We start from the raw sequence: 18,323 nt of genomic DNA, 5'->3' as shown, positions 1-18,323 counted from the left end.
GGAGGACAGGGATATGACTAGAGAGGACAGAGATACGGATAGGAGTAGGGAGGATGGGGATATGGATAGGAGTAGGGAGGATGGATAGGAGTAAGGAGGACAGGGATAAGGATAGGAGTAGGGAGGACGGGGATAAGGATAAAAGTAGTTGGGATGGGGATATGGATAGGAGTATAGAGGATAAGGATAGGGAAGACAGGAATTGGGAGAAGAGTGGGAGAGATGAGTGGAATATTGTGGACAGGGCAGAGATGAGTAATGAAGTTGTCAGACTGAGGAGGGAATGTTGAGCCTGGACGATGAGTAGAGGGGTGGAGTGTGAGGAGGAGGAGGAGGGAAGAGGAGGACAGGCAGTAGCGGCTGACGAGAAGATGGGGAGTTCCAGCTTTACTGTTGAGGTGGAAGGAAGGTGAGCGGGAAGCGGCGGGAAGATCGGCTCTGTCACCTCACTTCTCCCGGGAGCCGTCCTCCGGTGTGGACGGTGATTGTTCGGAGACTTCCAGAGGGAGGATGGAGCATGCCTACCCCTCGTACAGCGGCCGGAGCCCCGTGTGGGATGAAGTGGTGGGTATTCCGTTGCTCGGAGGGGAGCTGTGGACGGTGACATGCCGTCACTCCTCGTACTGAAGTCTTGTAGGATAGAAGAGCTCGGTGTGTGCGGGACATACAGGGCGGCTTTCCCTGACAGGATACAAGACTTCCTCTATGTATGTACTCAGCCCGGACACAGGTCAGAGGAGAGACCCCCCACCACTCCTCACATCCTCTGTCACTATATGACTGCTCCCTCTTCCAGGGCACAGCGGTTCAGGTGTTGTGTTTGTATGGAATGGATGTAGTCAGGGTGTCGGACCATGGAGGAACACCGTGTTATGTGTAGGGGGGTACCTGGTGGTGAAGTCCTATATATGTGTACCAGAAGGGGGTACCTGGTGGTGAAGTCCTATATATGTGTACCAGAGGGGGGTACTTGGTGGTGAAGTCCTATACATGTGTACCAGAGGGGGGTACCTGGTGAAGAAGTCCTATATATGTGTACCAGAGGTGGGTACCTGGTGGTGAAGAAGTCCTATATATGTGTACCAGAGGGGGGTACCTGGTGGCTGAAGAAGTCCTATATATGTGTACCAGAGGGGGGTACCTGGTGGTGAAGAAGTCCTATATATGTGTACCAGAGGGGGGTACCTGGTGGTGAAGAAGTCCTATATATGTGTACCAGAGGGGGGTACCTGGTGGTGAAGAAGTCCTATATATGTGTACCAGAGGGGGGTACCTGGTGGTGAAGAAGTCCTATATATGTGTACCAGAAGGGGGTACCTGGTGGTGAAGAAGTCCTATATATGTGTACCAGAGGGGGGTACCTGGTGGTGAAGAAGTCCTATATATGTGTACCAGAGGGGGGTACCTGGTGGTGAAGAAGTCCTATATATGTGTACCAGAGGGGGGTACCTGGTGGTGAAGAAGTCCTATATATGTGTACCAGAGGGGGGTACCTGGTGGTGAAGAAGTCCTATATATGTGTACCAGAGGGGGGTACCTGGTGGTGAAGAAGTCCTATACATGTGTACCAGAGGGGGGTACCTGGTGGTGAAGAAGTCCTATATATGTGTACCAGAGGGGGGTACCTGGTGGTGAAGAAGTCCTATATATGTGTACCAGAGGGGTGTACCTGGTGAAGAATTCTGTATGGGGATTAGAAGTAAGGGCCCCTTCACACTACAACCCACAGAAAAACATACCTGCACTCAGTTATGCGTCCTTGTGCAGTTGTATTTTTAGCTAGTTTTTATGCGTTTTAAAAAACCATGTTTCATGTGACCTAATTGTTGTGGGTATGAGGTGGATTTGTGCGCCATTCCATGCATTTCTGTGTGTTGCAGTGTGATGTCATGCAAACGTGTCCCATAAAACTTCACAGGGGACCCAGAGAAGAAACGCAGCGATCTGATGTGAATACAATTGTGTTCTATGGTCATTGCACTTACCTTTTTGTATGCAGGAGGAAAAAAGGCAGGTGGCTGAATCTCGTATGAGTTGGGGGGGGGGGGTGGTGGTGGTGTGGTAAACGGTATCTAAAATCATAGCGTGATGAGGAAAAAAAAATATAAGTATTTGGTGGGGGTGGATGGTTTAGAGGGGGTAAGTCTTGCGGGGAAGGCTGGTGGTAAAGGATAAGTCTCGGGAAAGGGTGTAAAGGGTAATTCTCAGGTGGAAGGCTGGGGGGGGAGGATACGTTTGGGGAAGGATGTAAAGGATAAGTCTGGGGGAGGGAGATCATTTTTTTTTTTTTTTTTTGGGGGGGGGGGGGGGATAGGGATAGGGGGGGAGCTAAGTGTTAAGAACAAGTGGAGCTGTGATTGTTTTAACACAGCAAGATATGTGGGGGAGGGGGCACAAATTAAGTAATAAACAAACAAGGCCAAGGATAAATCCCAAGAAAAAATTCCAAGCCTACTTACCGACAACCGAATCAACCTGTCTAACAGTATGCTTTAAAAGCAAGGGTTTAGTCTGCACATATTTGCAAATACATGCGTAAGCTACAGGCCACGTCAAGGCACCCTGGTATCTGTAGTTCCTATCACTGATTGATGAGTGACTCCACAGTGGAAGCACGTGCATTCTGATGAGTAGGTGCAGCAAGATATGTGGGGGCAGATGCCACCCCTGAAAACCAGGGGGGGGACAACTTAAGTAAGCCAACAGACCATAATACATGTAAATAAAGCCACGAAGAATGTAGGTCTACGAATAACTTCTGTATAACTTTCTATAGACAAATCTGTCCTGGTCTGTAAATGTTCCCTGTTTACTAATTAATCTTAGCTTCTGACAATGAGTGAGCTTCTAATAGAAAAATAAGGGGCTCTGAAGGGACATTCTCAGTGATTTCTCTCTGCCCAGCCTGCTCTGATGCCTGTGAGTCAGCTTGTTGTGTCTGAGCACCCACCTAGCTCTCCATCACTGACATCAGTGACAACCCACATCTAAATAATTGTCTTACATTTTCCACATACATGACTTATTTTGTCATAGAGAGTGATTATTAACCACTTGCCGACCGCCACATATACGTCGACACAATAGCGCGTACAGGTATGTCCCTTTAAATTTGCGGTCGTGTCATCGTGTGTGCGCCCGTTGCAAGTTCCGTGAGTGTGATGTCCACGGGGATACTTGCGATCGTTTCATGGAGAGGAAGAACGGGGAAATGCTGATGTAAACAAGCATGTCCCCATTCTGCCTAGTGACACTGATCACAGCTCCCTGTAATCGGGTGTGGTGATCAGTGTCGTGTCACACACACACAGCCCCCCCCCCAGTTAGAATCACTCCCTAGGACACACTTAACCCCCTACAGCGCCACTTAGTGGTTAACCCCTTCACTGCCAGTCACATTTACACAGTAATCAATGCATTTTTAATCGCACTGATCGCTGTATAAATGTGAATGGTCCCAAAATAGCACCAAAAGTGTCCGATCTGTCTGCCATAATGTCGCAGTCACGATAAAAATCACTAATCACTGCCATTACTAGTAAAAAAAAAAAAAAAAAAAAGAATAAAAATGCCATAAAACTATCCCCTATTTTATAGACGCCATAACTTTTGCGCAAACCGATCAATAAACGCTTATTGCGATATTTTTGGAAAAAAAAAAAAAAAAAAAAAAATGTAGGAGAATACATTTTGGCCTAAACTGAGGAAAAAAAATGTTTTTTTTATATATATTTTTGGGGGTATTTATTATAGCAAAAAGTAATAAAAAATGCGTTTGTTTTTTTTTTTTTTTTTTTTCTAAAATTGTCGCTATTTTTTTGTTTATAGCGCAAAAAATATAAAACTACAGAGGTGATTAAATACCACCAAAAGAAAGCTCTATTTGTGGGGAAAAAAAGCACGTCAATTTTGTTAGGGAGCAATGTCTCACGACCACGCAATTATCAGTTAAAGCGATGCAGTGCCAAATCGCAAAAAGTGCTCTGGTCTTTGGCCAGCCAAATGGTCCGGGGCTTAAGTGGTTAAGATGCACTTTCATTGGAAAAAAATCTAGCTGTCACTGGGTGGCAACACAGAATGTGTGTCTGCATACGTTACATGGAAATACTATGCTATATAGCAGTGTTGGTTCTTAGCCATTTATAAATGGTAGCTTGTATTTCTTTTTCAAGGAGTGCTTGGAAGTTTAATTTATATCTTCCTTTTCTAAAAATGCTAATTCCTTATTCTGGCACTGTGGAAAAATAGAGATGACAGCTCTATTTAAGTGTATCACTAGGCAAAACCTATTTTTAGTTTTGGAAAGAGTGGGGAAGGACTAGACACGCTTATCCTGGTTTTTATTTTTTGCTGTCTGTGTCCCCATTTTGCAGATTCTATTTGTACTGGTGACCAATGTCTCTAGAAATTGAATGTATTGTATAGGTTTGTCCTCATTTTAAGTATAAATGAGATTGTACAGGGATTAATACTGGTGTTGTATGGCAACCATTAGTTGTCCCTAGAACAGTGGGTGAGGGGACTTTTTCTAATGGGGACTCCTGTTCTGGAGATAAATGTTTAAGAGGGGTGTCTCTGGGACAGGAAGTGAGCCCTCATTCACACCGAAGGTCGGTTTGAAATTGTGCAAGGTTCATGCACAGATGTCTATTGAAATTGCCCCTGAAGTCGCCAAAAGTAGCGCAGGAACTACTTTTGGAAATTGGACGGTGCCGTCGCCGGCAATAGGCTCCGATTTTGGCATGCGATTTGACATGTCAGATTGGCTCGATGTGAACGGGGGCAGAAGGGGAATTTCTTCAATGGTGCACAGATAGCCTGAAAATAACCTGGCAGGGGTTTTATTCCTTTCATACTTTATTCCCTCCAATACTTGGCTATACAAACACTTTAAAGAGGAGGGCCAGTCAAAAAAAAAAAAATTAAAAGTCAGCAGCTACAAATACTGCAGCGGCTGACTTTTACTTGGACACTTACCTGTCCCATGGTCCAGCGATGCGGGGGATCGAAGCCCCGCTCGTCTCCCCCTCCGTTCAGCAGCGCCGGCATTGCAACTGTGGGCGCCGGGCTGTGGCTTCACAGCCTGGCACCCACTGCGCATGCCCGAGTGGCGCTGCGCACCGTGATTGGCCGCTCAGTCACCTGGGACCTGTAATGGGTCCCAGATGATTGACAGGAGGCAGGGAGCAGAGTTGAGCCCTTCCTGTGCCGAGACGGAAGTCATGTCACCAGCCCAGGCACTGAAAGAGGCAGACTACGAGGAACCCCCTAGCAACAGGCATTTAGAGGTGAGGAAAAAAAAAAAAATATCCAAATGTTTTTTTTGTTTTTTTTTTTTTTTTTTTTAGAATTTTTCATGTAGTTTTTTTTTTTTGGGTGGAACCCCACTTTAAGTGTGAGTATCTGATAGCTGAGAATTTTGAAGATAGACCCTTAATAATCTGTCTATTATTCCATGCATATTTGTAGCGTAAAATGCTAGGTTTGGATTATTTGTTTATGCTTGATCCGTAAAGAAGAATTGGAAACTTAAAAAAAAAAAAAAATCCAACTCATCTGGGAATGTCGGTGTTTTTTTTTTTTTTTTTCTTTTAGTGCAGTTGCTTTCCTGCTTTACTGAATGACCTTCATTAACTGTAGAGCTCATTTACTACTTTGCAGTGCATTAATGCAGGTACAATAAGGCATATTGTTGAAATGAATGGGCTACCAACACACCTTAACATGCTGATAATCAGATATGACTCTATTTTTAATATTACAACACAGTTGCTGCCACACAGGTGCATTGCCTTAGCTGGTTTTGGAGCTATTCAAAATGAAGCACAGTGCAGTGCAGAAACCCGTTATGTGCATGTTACCAAAACATGTTAGTGTAAATGGGCCCTTTATAGACTGGCTATACACTTAGGCAGTTTCTGTAACAATAATCGCTTTTGACCACATAAACAAATGGCTCAGGGTACTTTAGCACCACACTCTTGTCTTGACCCATTTGATAATTCTTGTGATTGGATGAATGTTTATATAACCAAGTTTATAAGGGCATTTACTGGCACTTTAGTCGGGCAGGCAGCATGACTAAGACCCCATACAACCTATTAGATTTTCTACAGATTTTTGTCTTCAGATTTACCAAAACCATGTAGTGCAAGGGCCTGCTTGATTGCATACAAATTGAAACTCTTAAGGTTTGACCTCCTATTTATATGGTTTTGGTAAATCTGAAGGAAAAAAAATGTATAGTGTGTATCTTGCTTAAGGCTAGGGATACACGCGCTATTTAATCACCTTCTACTTAGAGACATAATCATTTCATTCAAATCAAAGTGAAATTAATGTGCTGCTAATGAGATAAGTGGTTAAATCTCTCAGTATGGCTAGATAAAGGGGAAACCTGCACTGAGGAAGTATGTAGGCTGCTATTGCCGACCTCCTTCTGAAAATGATAATTTCCTGTCTGCCTTGCTGATCCAATGACTTCTATTTGTTTCAAATATGTAGATTAGGACTTGACCCCTTTAACCTTTGTGATGGGTATGCTGGTTCTGGGACATTGTCTCAAGCTAGAATCGGCCAGATAACTAGCATTTGCATAGAGCAGTGTGTAGTAGCAGTGCCTGTTTCCTTTAAAATCTCCCATATAGCTCAAGTCTTAATATCATCCATGATTAATTATGGAATCCTGTGATCAGCTGATGAGTGCCAAGACAACGAGCGCCTATGGTGCAAGTGAAATATTTACTCACACACAATTGTTGCATTGTAATTCTATAGCTTGCATCATAGCAGTTAATTGTTTTAGCAGTTAGACTTTGCTGTGTGATTCTACAATTGCTTACAAATTATTTTTAGTTTACCGTCCATTCCAATGTGCCCTTTTATTGAGTTTGGCTATCTTATTTATCTTTCCCTGTCTAAGTTTGACCCCCACACATTAGAACTCAGTGGCTGTTAATATTTTGGTAGCAATATATACATTAAAGGCCTCAAGTTTGAGAGTCTAACAGCTGCTGGGACTGGTATGTATAATTAGGGCAGAATGTGCCCAAGGATGAATTGTTGAATGTAAGAAATCCGCATTTCAGGCATTTTTGCCTGGACACAGTGGGATTGATTTACTAAAACTGGAGAGTGCAAAATCTTGTGCTACTCTGCACAGATAACAATTGGCTTCCAGGTTATTTATTTATTTTTTTTGTCAAAGCTTAAGTTAATAAGCTGAAGTTTAAAAGGGGGCTACCAAGCAGAGTTGCACCAGATTTTGCACTCTCCAGTTTTAGTAAATCAACCCCATACTGCCCTAAGAGCCCTTTCACACTGAGCCGCGGGCAGCATTAGTGGTAAAGCGCCTCTAATTTTAGTGGCGCGTTACCGCTGTTTTAGCAGCGCTATTCAGCCGCTACCGGGGCGCTTTTAAGAAAGGGTTAAATACGCCTGTAGCGCCGCTGCCGAAGCACCTTGCAGGCACTTCGGCAGCAGTGCCCATTCATTTCAATGGGCAGGGGCGATGAAGGAGCGGTGTATACAACGTTCCTCCACCGCCCCAAAGATGCTGCTTGCAGGGCTTTAACATCCTGCCAGCGCAGCGTCACAGTGTGATAGCACTTGGGCTTTCACAATGGGGTGGCAGGGGAGGCGCTTTTCAGGTGCTATTTTTGTGTGAAAGGGGTCTAAATTTACATATTGCTAGATGCACCACCCAGCCACCGCAGCTGTCAGACTCTCATAGAGATCGTGGGGCTGGACAGTGTGCCTGTGCTCTCCAACCGCAGCTAAACGCCCGGAGTGCTTGAGGCCTAATTAGGCTATTTTTATACCTCCTTCATTTCATATAGTTCCATTGTAGTGTGCATTTCACATCCTGCATCTTCTATTCCTCCAGTTTTGTTTTGCTGACAATTGCACCAAATATTTGCCTGGCAGGATTTTTTAGTTGAAAGCACTGCACCAAAATGCCAGTTTTGGCTGCAAGCAAACTTTCAGGGAATTCAGTAAAGCCTTATTGGCACTTTATTTGTATAAGTTATTCCTGCGCTACCTTGGAAACACTGGTGCATATGGACAGCTGCAAACACTGGATGGGATCAGACCAAGCCCAACAAGAGTTATAAACATAAATAATAAGTGCTGCGCTCGTCCAATAACGTGTATCTGTGTGAAAGTGTATAATGATACAGGGTATACGGGTAATGTGTTTGTATGCACAGTATCCTGTGATAAAATCAACAGTGTTAAAAGTGAATATTTGTCCTGTAACTGATATAAGAACAAAAACGGCACAGTGTGTGTAGGGAACAAATATAGATAATCCTCATACACACCTAGTGCTAGTGTAACATGTGCAAATAAATCTTAAAGTGCTAAAGTGTCATTGTGCAACTCATATGGATAAAATTGTATATAAATGATGAGGGGTATGCGGGTAATGTGTCTGTATGCACAGTATCTTTTGGGACGGGATAGGCACTGACAGATCTGGATTGACGAGCTCGCCGCTCGTAGGATATGTATATGAGGCGCATTCACTCTATGTGAGTACCTGTTTTTAACCTTAATAAAGACATCGCTCTGTTTAAAAATACTACACTATGTTGGCATCCTTATATTCTTTCTTATGCTGGCTCTGCTACCACTGATGCTGCTATTGAGAGATTAAAGTACAGGGACTACCGGCTCCGGTCCAGGGACCCCCAAAGAGAGATCATCTCCTCCATTTACCTTCTATGCGGTTGTCCCATTGCCGCAAGGTAAGGGGCCATTACCCATCTGTGTGTGTGTGTTTGAGCATGAAGAGGATATTTTACCCTCTCTCTTTCGGCACCCCACTGGTCACCGGTTGCACATTTGGATTGCTAAAGGATCACTGAACATTTTTTTTGGCACTTATGTTTGATGTATTTTACAAGTTTGGACTTCACGCAATAATACATCCTCTGTGGCTATTTCTTTTTGAGCTTTATAGATAGATGCCATACACTTGTTTTTGCACTGTTTTGTGCACAATATTTATTTTTGTATAGTTTACATTTTTTCTATATATAATTTTTGTTTCGCAGTTTGCACCCTTTTGTCCATATCGTTTGCACATGGTATGTTTTGTGATATTGGTTGCGAGTAATTTTATTGGCTTTTATATACAATTTATCTATAAGGGTTGTACAAGGACACTATAGCACTTTAAGGTTTATTTGCACATGCTACACAAGCACTAGGTGTGTATGAGGATTATTTATATTCGTTCCCTACACACACTGTGCTGTTTTAGTTCTTATATCAGTTAAAGGATAAATATTCACTTTCAACACTGTTGGATTTATCACAGGATACTGTGCATACAAACACATTACCCGTATACCCTGTATCATTATACACTTTCACACAGATACACATTATTGGACGAGCGCAGCACTTATTATTTATGCTTATTGGCACTTTATAGAAGTTGTTTGCTTTAGAACTACGGTACCTTCACTTATTTCAGGCAACCATTTACTTCAGTTAGAGTAACATTACTGACTCAGGTGACAAATGTAGGTAGTTCTTAATACTGCCATTCTAAGAGCCTGTCTCTATGGTAGTGGCAGATGTGATGGAACTGCTTCCCACACTCCATTTGAGTGCTTCTGTCAGTATATCGCTTCCTAAGCTCTAGAACTAGGCAACACCAGTTTTGGGGTAAACCAGAATAAGAACTATTCACCCGAACAAGAACACAGGCTTCTATACACTGGAGAAGGAGGTCGCCCACAACACCAACAATGAACCAAATATTCACCCAAAACATCACACAATGGTCTAGCCAACGAGGCACAGCTGACCCATGCCTAATCCCATCACAGAGAATCCTCAATTAACCACCCGGATGACTCGGATATCTCACTGCAGGTCAGACCCGCTGGCTCCAAGCTCAGAAGGTACAACACACACCATCATAAGTATAAACACACAACACCTTCAGACAATAGCTGAGTTAATTGTCACAAATGACAATGGGTAAAAGACCCTTAGGAGGCACACTAGACCTGCTTGAAATAAACACATTATAGTAGACAACCCCAGACAGGTGGCTTGCTGATGACATCAGCACCTGCTATGAGTCCCACACTGTGAAGCAGTCCTTGCTGGAAATGTGGCATACAGGCCCTCAACATGGATCCCAGAGTCTGTGTGTCCTGGGGAGACATGGACTTGAATCCAAAGTAACATTAATCCAAGGGTCCTCAGGCACATGCCTTACAAAGAGCAGTGTTCCCCCAAAAGCCAGGGAAAACAGTCAGTGGGGCAAGAGGCTAGCACCCAGTCCCCAGTCCCGGGTAAGTCCATCACAGCAGATTCCTAAAGAATCACCGCCAGTTTAGAGATTAGGAACCTGGAGCGTTGTATGTAACAGAGGTACAGTGCCTTGCAAAAGTATTCACCCCCTTGGCATTTTTCGTGTTTTGTTGCCTCACAACCTGGAATTAACATGGATTGTTTGAGGATTTGCATCTTTTAAAGTACAGAACATGCCCACGACTTGGAAGATGTTTTTTTTTTATTGTGAAGCAAACAACAAATAGGACAAAACAACATAAAAAGTCAATGTGCATAACTATTCACCCCCCTAAAGTCAATACTTTGTAGAGCCACCTTTTGTGGCTATCACAGCTCTAAGTCGCTTTGGATAAGTCTCTATGAGCTTGCCGCATCTTACCACTTTGATTTTTGCCCATTCCTCCTTGCAAAACAGCTCTAGCTCCTTCAAGTTGGATGATTTGCGCTTGTGAACAGCAATCTTTAAGTCTGACCACAGATTTTCTATTGGATTGAGGTTTGGGCTTTGACTAGGCTATTCCAGCACATTTACATGTTTCCCCTTAAACCACTCAAGTGTTGCTTTAACAGTGTGTTTGGGGTTATTGTCCTGCTGGAAGTTGAACCTCCGTCCTAGCCTCAAATCACACACAAAGTGGTACAGGTTTTGCTCAAGAATATCCCTGTATTTAGCACCATCCATCTTTCCCTCAACTCTGACCAGTTTCCCAGTCCCGACTGCTGAAAAACATCCCCACAGCATGGTGCTGCCACCACCATGTTTCACTGCAGGTATGGTGTTCTTTGGGTGATGTGATGTGATGTGTTGGGTTTGCGCCAGACATAGCTTTTTCTTTGGCCAAAAAGTTAAATTTTAGTCTCATCAGACCAGAGCACCTTCCTCCATACATTTTGGGAGTCTCCCACATGCCTTTCCACAAACTCAAAATGTGCCATTTTGTTTTTTGCTGAAAGTAATGTCTTTCGTTTGGCTGCTCTGCCATAAAGCCCAACTGTATGGAGCATACGGCTAAATTTCGTCCTATGTACAGATACTCCAGTCTCTGCTGTGGAACTCTGCAGCTCCTCCAGGGTTACCTTAGGTCTCTGTGTTGCCTCTCTGATTAATGCCCTCCTTGCCCAGTCCATGAGTTTTGGTGTGCAGCCGTCTCTTGGCAGGTTTGCTGTTGTGCCATGTTCTTTCCATTTGGTTGCGATAGATTTGATAGGGATCATGAAAGATTTGGATATTTTTTTATAACCTAACCCTGACTTGTACTTCTCAACAACGTTGTCCCTTACTTGTTTGGAGAGTTCCTTGGTCTTCATGGCAGTGTTTGGTTAGTGGTGCCTTTTGCTTAGGTGTTGCAGCCTCTGGGGCCTTTCAAAAAGGTGTGTGTATATGTAATGACAGATCATGTGACACTTTAATTGCACACAGGTGGACCTCATTTCATTAATTATGTGACTTCTGAAGGTAATTGGTTGCACCAGATCGTATTAGCCAAATATGACCATGCCTGTATTTGGGAAATTACTTGTTTCATTGGCTGGGCACAGCCTAGTGTGTAATTGAGAGGCCAATTCTCCATCAGGTCCAACTTACTTTTGATTGACTGTGCATGGCAGTGGTCAGATTTGAAAGCCACTATTGGACTGAATAGCACCAATCCGCCCATTGCCAATGCTGTCAATCAGCAGCCAGGTGGACCTGATGGGGAACTAGTCTCCCCATCTGGCTCCACTCGCTACACTTCAAATCTCCTTGGTCACGAGCCTGTCAGCATGTCCTGCACAGTGGCAGGGCTGCAGGGCTCCCACTGATTTCTGTACCTGACAGAATTGTAAAGGGTATCTATGACATCCTTTATGAATTCCCCACCGTCTTTACAGCGAGGGGGAAAAAAGTATTAGATCCCCTGCTGATTTTGTACAATTGTCCACTAACCAAGAAATGATCAGTCTAATTTTATTGGTAGGTTTATTTTAACAGTGAGAGACAGAACATAAAATCCAGAAAAATGCATTTAAAAAAAGTTATTAATTTGCATTTTAATGAGTGAAATAGGTATTTGACCACTTCGCAAAACATGACTTAGTACTTGGTGGCAAAACTCTTGTTGGCAATCACAGAGGAGGGATTTTGTCCCACTTCTCTTTGCAGATTATCTCCAAGTCATTAAGGTTTCAAGGCTGACATTTGGTAATTCGACCCTTCAGCTCTCTCCCGCATATTTTCTATGGGATTAGGGCCTGGAGACTGGCTAGACCACTCCAGGACCTTAATGTACTGTTTCTTGAGCCACTCCTTTGTTGCCTTGGGCGTGTGTTTTTTGTCATTGTCATGCTGGAATACCCATCCACGACCCATTTTAAAATGCCCTGGCTGAGGGAAGGAGGTTCTCATTTAAGATTTGATGGTACATGGCCCCGTCCATCGATTCTTTTGATGTGGAGAAGTTGTCCTGTCCTCTTAGCAGAAACAACACCCCCAAGCATAATGTTTCCACCTCCATGTTTGATGGTGGGGATGGGGTTCTTGGGGTTATAGACAGCATTCCTCCTCCTCTAAACATGGTGAGTTGAGTTGATGCCAAAGAGCTTTATTTTGGTCTCATCTGACCACAACACTTGCACCCAGTACTCCTCTGAATCATTCAGATGTTCATTAGCAAACTTCAGACAGGCCTGTACATGTGCTTTCATTAGCAGGGGGACCTTGCGGGCACTGCAGGATTTCAGTCCTTCAAGGCGTAGTGTTTTACCAATTGTTTTCTTGGTGACTATGGTCCCAGCTGCCTTGATATCATTGACATGATTCTCCCGTGTAGTTTCGGGCTGATTTCTCACCGTTCTCATGATCATTGAAACTCCACGAGATGAGATCTTACATGGAGCCCCAGCCCGAGGGAAATTGACAGTTATTTTGTGTTTCTTCCATCTGCGAATAATCGCACTAACTGTTGTCACCCTCTCACCAAGCTGCTTGGTGATGGTCTTGTAGCCCATTCCAGCCTTGTGTAGGTCTACAATCTTGTCCCTGACATCCTTGGACAGCTCTTTGGTCTTTGCCATGGTGGAGAGATTGGAATCTGATTGCTTTTATGGACAGGTGTCTTTTATACAGGTTACAAGCTGAGATTAGGAGCGCTCCCTTTTTAAGAGAGAGCTCCTAATCTCAGCTCGTTACTTGTATAGAAGACACCCGAGAGCCAGAAATCTTGATGATTGATAGGGGATGAAATACTTCTTTTCACTCATTAAAATGCAAATCAATTTGTAACTTTTTTTAAATGTTTAATTTGTTCTGTCTCACTGTTAAAATAAACCTACCAATAAATTTATAGACTGATTTTTTTGTCAGTGTGCAAATGTACAAAATTAGCAGGGGATCAAATGCTGTTTTCCCTCACTGTATATTCTTGTCTGATGCATTTTTTGAATTGACAGTGCTCAACCATCAAAGAGCTGAAAAACTTGTCCTTTACTACCGGACCTCCGAAAGATTTACCCCCTTAATGACCAGGCTATTTTTTTGTGATGGGGCACTGCATTATTTTAGCTGACAATTGCATGGTGATGCAAGGCTATACCCAAATAAAAGATGTCATTTTTTTCCCCCACAAATAGAGCTTTCTTTTGGTGGTACTTGATCACCTCTGCGTTTTTTTTTTTTTTTTTTTGCGCTATAAACTTAACAATTTCGAAAAAAAAAAAAAAAAAAATTATTTTTTTTACTTTTTGCTGTAAAACATATCCAATAAAATTACATAATAAATTTAGGCCAGTATGTATTCTGCTACATGTTTTTGGTAAAAAAGAAAAAAATCCCAAAAAGCATATATTGATTGGTTTACTCAAACATTTTAGCGTCTACAAATATACTTATATATTATATTATACTAGTAATGACAGCGATCAGCAACTTTTATTGGGATTGCGGTGGACAATCGGACACTGGCTGACACTTTGCAGAAAACCAGTGACATACAGGGTTCAGTGCTAAAAATATGCACTGTCACTGTAATAAGGACACTGGCTGGGAAGGGGTTAAACATCTAAGGAGCACAAAGGGTTAACTGTGTGCCTAGCCAGTGTTTTGATGTACACTGTGTGCTGCTTTTACTAAGGGAAGAGATGGATTTTATACCCACAGATCTCCGTTCTGTGTGTTTTACCAACAATCAGCGGGTTCTGGCAGACATCCAGTGCCTGACATCCGCAGATCAGCTTCTGTGATAACCCACAGCAGAAGCGGCCTGCCGGCCGCACGCATGCACTCCCTGTGAGCGGGAGTGCATAACCACGTATATATACACGTGATCCTGCACAGGAGGGCCACCCTGTAGCAGTAAATCTGCTATAAGGCAGTCTGGAAGTGGTTATGACTGCATTAGGGCACATTTTAAGCAGTGTCTAGTCAGGCTTTGCAATCAGAGCATGTAGGTAGCATGAGGGGGGCTGAGCAACACAGGGAGGGAGATACAGTGCATCCGGAAAGTATTCACAGCGCTTCACTTTTTCCACATTTTATTATGTTACAGCCTTATTCCATAATTTATTAAATTCATTATTTTCCTCAAATTCTACAAACAATACCCCATAATAACAACATGAAAGAAGTTTTAAATCTTTGCAAATTTATTAAAAAATTAAAAAAATAATCACGTGTAACGAAACCTCCCACGCTCCGCTTGAGTGCTTTCGTCATATACTGCTTTCTACCAGTCTGAATATAGATATCAGATATTCCAACCGCACCCAACAACAAACAAAACAATACTCGTTTGGTTGCTGAACATGGACTGTTTATTGAAAACAAAGGTAATACTTGGGGACAATCCCCCCCCTTTGCATTCCAGGTGGGGCAGACTGTCCAATCAGCAGTGGGAGCTGTCGGAGGAATTCGCCCCCCCCACCAATCTCGCAGCTAATCTACATACACATCCCATAATATCCAAGGCAGACAGACACAATAGAACATTGGAGTACAGCCACACACCAAACGACCCAGCAAAGAGTACACAACAAAATGAGTTATTTTTATATATTTTATTATTATTATTGTGCATCTCACAAAAGTGAGTACACCCCCACATTTTTGTAAATATTTTATACATTTTCATGTGACAACACTGAAGAAATGTCACTTTGCTACAATGTAAAGTAGTGAGTGTACAGTTTGTATAGCAGTGTACATTTGCTGTCCCCTCATAATAACTCAACACACAGCCATTAATGTGTAAACCGTTGGTAACAAAAGTGAGTACACCCTTAAGTGAAAATGTCCAAATGGGGCCCAAAGTGTCAATAATGTGTGTGGCTTCCATTATTTTCCAGCACTGCCTTAACCCTCTTGGGCATGGAGTTCACCAGAGCTTCACAGGTTGCCACTGGAGTCCTCTTCCACTCCTCCATGAAGCCATCATGGAGCTAGTGGATGTTGGAGACCTTGCGCTTGTTCCACCTTCCGTTTGAGGATGCCCCACAGATGCTCAATAAGGTTTAGGTCTGGAGACATGCTTGGCCAGTCCATCACCTTTACTCTCAGCTTCTTTAGCAAGGCAGTGGTCATCTTGGAGGTGTGTTTGGGGTCGTTATCATGTTGTAATACTGCCCTGCAGCCCAGTCTGAAGGGAGGGAATCGTGCTCTGCTTCAGTATGTCACAGTATATGTTGGCATTCATGGTTCTCTCAATAAACTGTAGCTCCCCAGTGCGGGCAGCACTCATGTAGCCCCAGACCATGACACTCCCACCACCATGCTTGACTGTAGACAAGACACACTTGTCTTTGTACTCCTCACCTGGTTGCCGCGACACACGCTTGATGCCATCTGAACCAAATAAGTTTATCTTGGTCTCATTAGACCACAGGACATGATTCCAGTAATTCATGTCCTTAGTCTGCTTGTCTTCAGCAAACTGTTGGCTTTCTTGTGTATCGTCTTTAGAAGATGCCTCCTTCTGGGACGACAGCCATGCAGACCAATTTGATGCAGTGTGCGGCGTATGGTCTGAGCACTGACAGGCTGACCCCCCACCCCTTCAACCTCTACAGCAATGCTGGCAGCACTCGTACATCTATTTCCCAAAGGCAACCTCTGGATATGACGCTGAGCACGTGCAAGACCTGTTTTGAGTGGAACCTTTCCTGTTATACCGCTGTATGGTCTTGGCCACCGTGCTGCAGCTTAGTTTCAGGGTCTTGTCAATCTTCTTATAGCCTAGGCCATCTTTATGTAGAGCAACAATTCGTTTTTTCAGATCCTCAGAGAGTTCTTTGCCATGAAGTGCCATGTTGAACTTCCAGTGACCAGTAGGAGAGAGTGAGAGCAATAATCACACCAAACACACCTGCTCCCCATTCACACCAGAGACCTTGTAACACTAACGAGTCACATGACACCGGGGGGGTGGCTAATTGGGCCCAATTTTGGACATTTTCACTTAGGGGTGTACTCACTTTTGTTGCCGGTGGTTTAGACATTAATAGGTGTGTGTTGAGTTATTTTGAGGGGACAGCAAATTTACACTGTTATACAAGCTGTACACTCGCTACTTTACATTGTAGCAAAGTGCCATATTTTCAGTGTTGTCACATGAAAAGATATAATAAAATAATTACAAAAATGTGAGGGGTGTACTCACTTTTATGAGATACTGTATACCTCTGTCTCTCATACACACACTAATTAATATAAATATATATATTATATATACACACACACACACACACACACACACACACACACACACACACACACACACACACACACTTGGTGTGGCTGTACAGTCAGATTAGTACAGATCAGTTTGGATTTCTCGGTCATCCTGTGTCCCTACTAGAGACACAGGGTGACTTGGACATATGAGGTGCATGGGGAGCTGAAGCAAAGTTTTTCCAACCACCCCAAGGGATTCTGGGTTCCACGGGCCCCCTTGCCAAAAGTGACTCCGTCACAACATGTACATAAGTATTCACAGCCTTTGCCATGACACTCAAAATTGGGCTTAGGTGCATCCTGTTTCGACTGATCATCCTTGAGATGTTTCTACAACTTGATTGGAGTCCACCTGTGGTAAATTCAGTTGATTGGACATGATTTGGAATGGCATGCACCTGTCTATAAGGTCCCACAGTTAACCATGCATGTCAGAGTACAAACCAAGCTATGAGATCCAAGGAATTGTCTGTAGACCTCTGCGACAGGATTGTATTGAGGCACAGGTCTGGGGATGGGTGCAGACAAATTTCTGCAGCATTGAAGGTCCCAATGAGCACAGTGGCCGCCATCATCTGTAAATGGAAAAAGTTTGGAACCACCATGACTCTTCCTAGAGTGGGCTGCCCAGCCAAACTGACAGATTTGGGGTAGAAGGGCCTTAGTCTGGGAGGTGACTAAGAACCCGATGGTCATTCTGACAGAGCTCTAGCATTTCTCTGTGGAGAGGAGACCCTTCCAGAAGAACAACCATCTCTGAAGCACTCCACCAATAAGGCCAGACGGAAGCAACTCCTCAGTAAAAAGCACATGACAGCCTGTCTGTAGTTTGCCAAAAGGCACCTGAAGGACTCTCAGACCATGAGAAACAAAATTCTCTCGTCTGATGAAATGAGGATTGAACTCTTTGGCCTGAACGGCAAGCATTATGTCTGGAGGAAACCAGGCTCCGCTCATCACCTGACCAATACCATCCCTTCAGTGAAGCATGATGGTGGCAGCATCATGCTGTGGGGATGTTTTTCAGCGGCAGGAAGTGGGAGACTAGTTGGGATTGAGGAAAAGGTGGATGCAGCAATGTACAGAGGCATCCTTGATGAAAACCTGCTCTGGAACTCAAACTGGAGTGAATGTTCATCTTCCAACAGGACAATGACCCTAAGCATGCAGCCAAAATAACAAAGGAGTGGCTACAGAACAACTCTGTGAATGTCCTTGAGTTGCCCAGACTTGAACCTGATTGAACATCTCTGGAGAGATCTGAAAATGGCTGTGCACCGACGCTCCCCATCCAAGCTGATGG

The 18,323-nt window shown here is 43.6% G+C and overlaps 1 protein-coding gene across 1 annotated transcript in view; it reads left to right on the top strand.

The window, feature by feature from the left end:
* The first annotated feature begins 306 nt into the window (after positions 1 to 306).
* DGKH (diacylglycerol kinase eta) overlaps positions 307 to 18,323 on the top strand; it is a 444,882-nt gene continuing 426,865 nt past the window's right edge. The window contains exon 1 of the mRNA XM_073614202.1: positions 307 to 564. Coding sequence (XP_073470303.1) covers positions 511 to 564 — 54 coding nt within the window. The 5' untranslated portion in view covers positions 307 to 510. The remainder of the gene's footprint in view (positions 565 to 18,323) is intronic.

This window comes from Aquarana catesbeiana, linkage group LG02, assembly GCF_042186555.1.
Source record: "Aquarana catesbeiana isolate 2022-GZ linkage group LG02, ASM4218655v1, whole genome shotgun sequence".
In the NCBI taxonomy this organism is placed as follows: domain Eukaryota; kingdom Metazoa; phylum Chordata; class Amphibia; order Anura; family Ranidae; genus Aquarana; species Aquarana catesbeiana.
The sequence above is the reverse complement of the archived record's forward strand: the minus strand, read 5'-3'. Positions and strand labels throughout refer to the sequence as shown.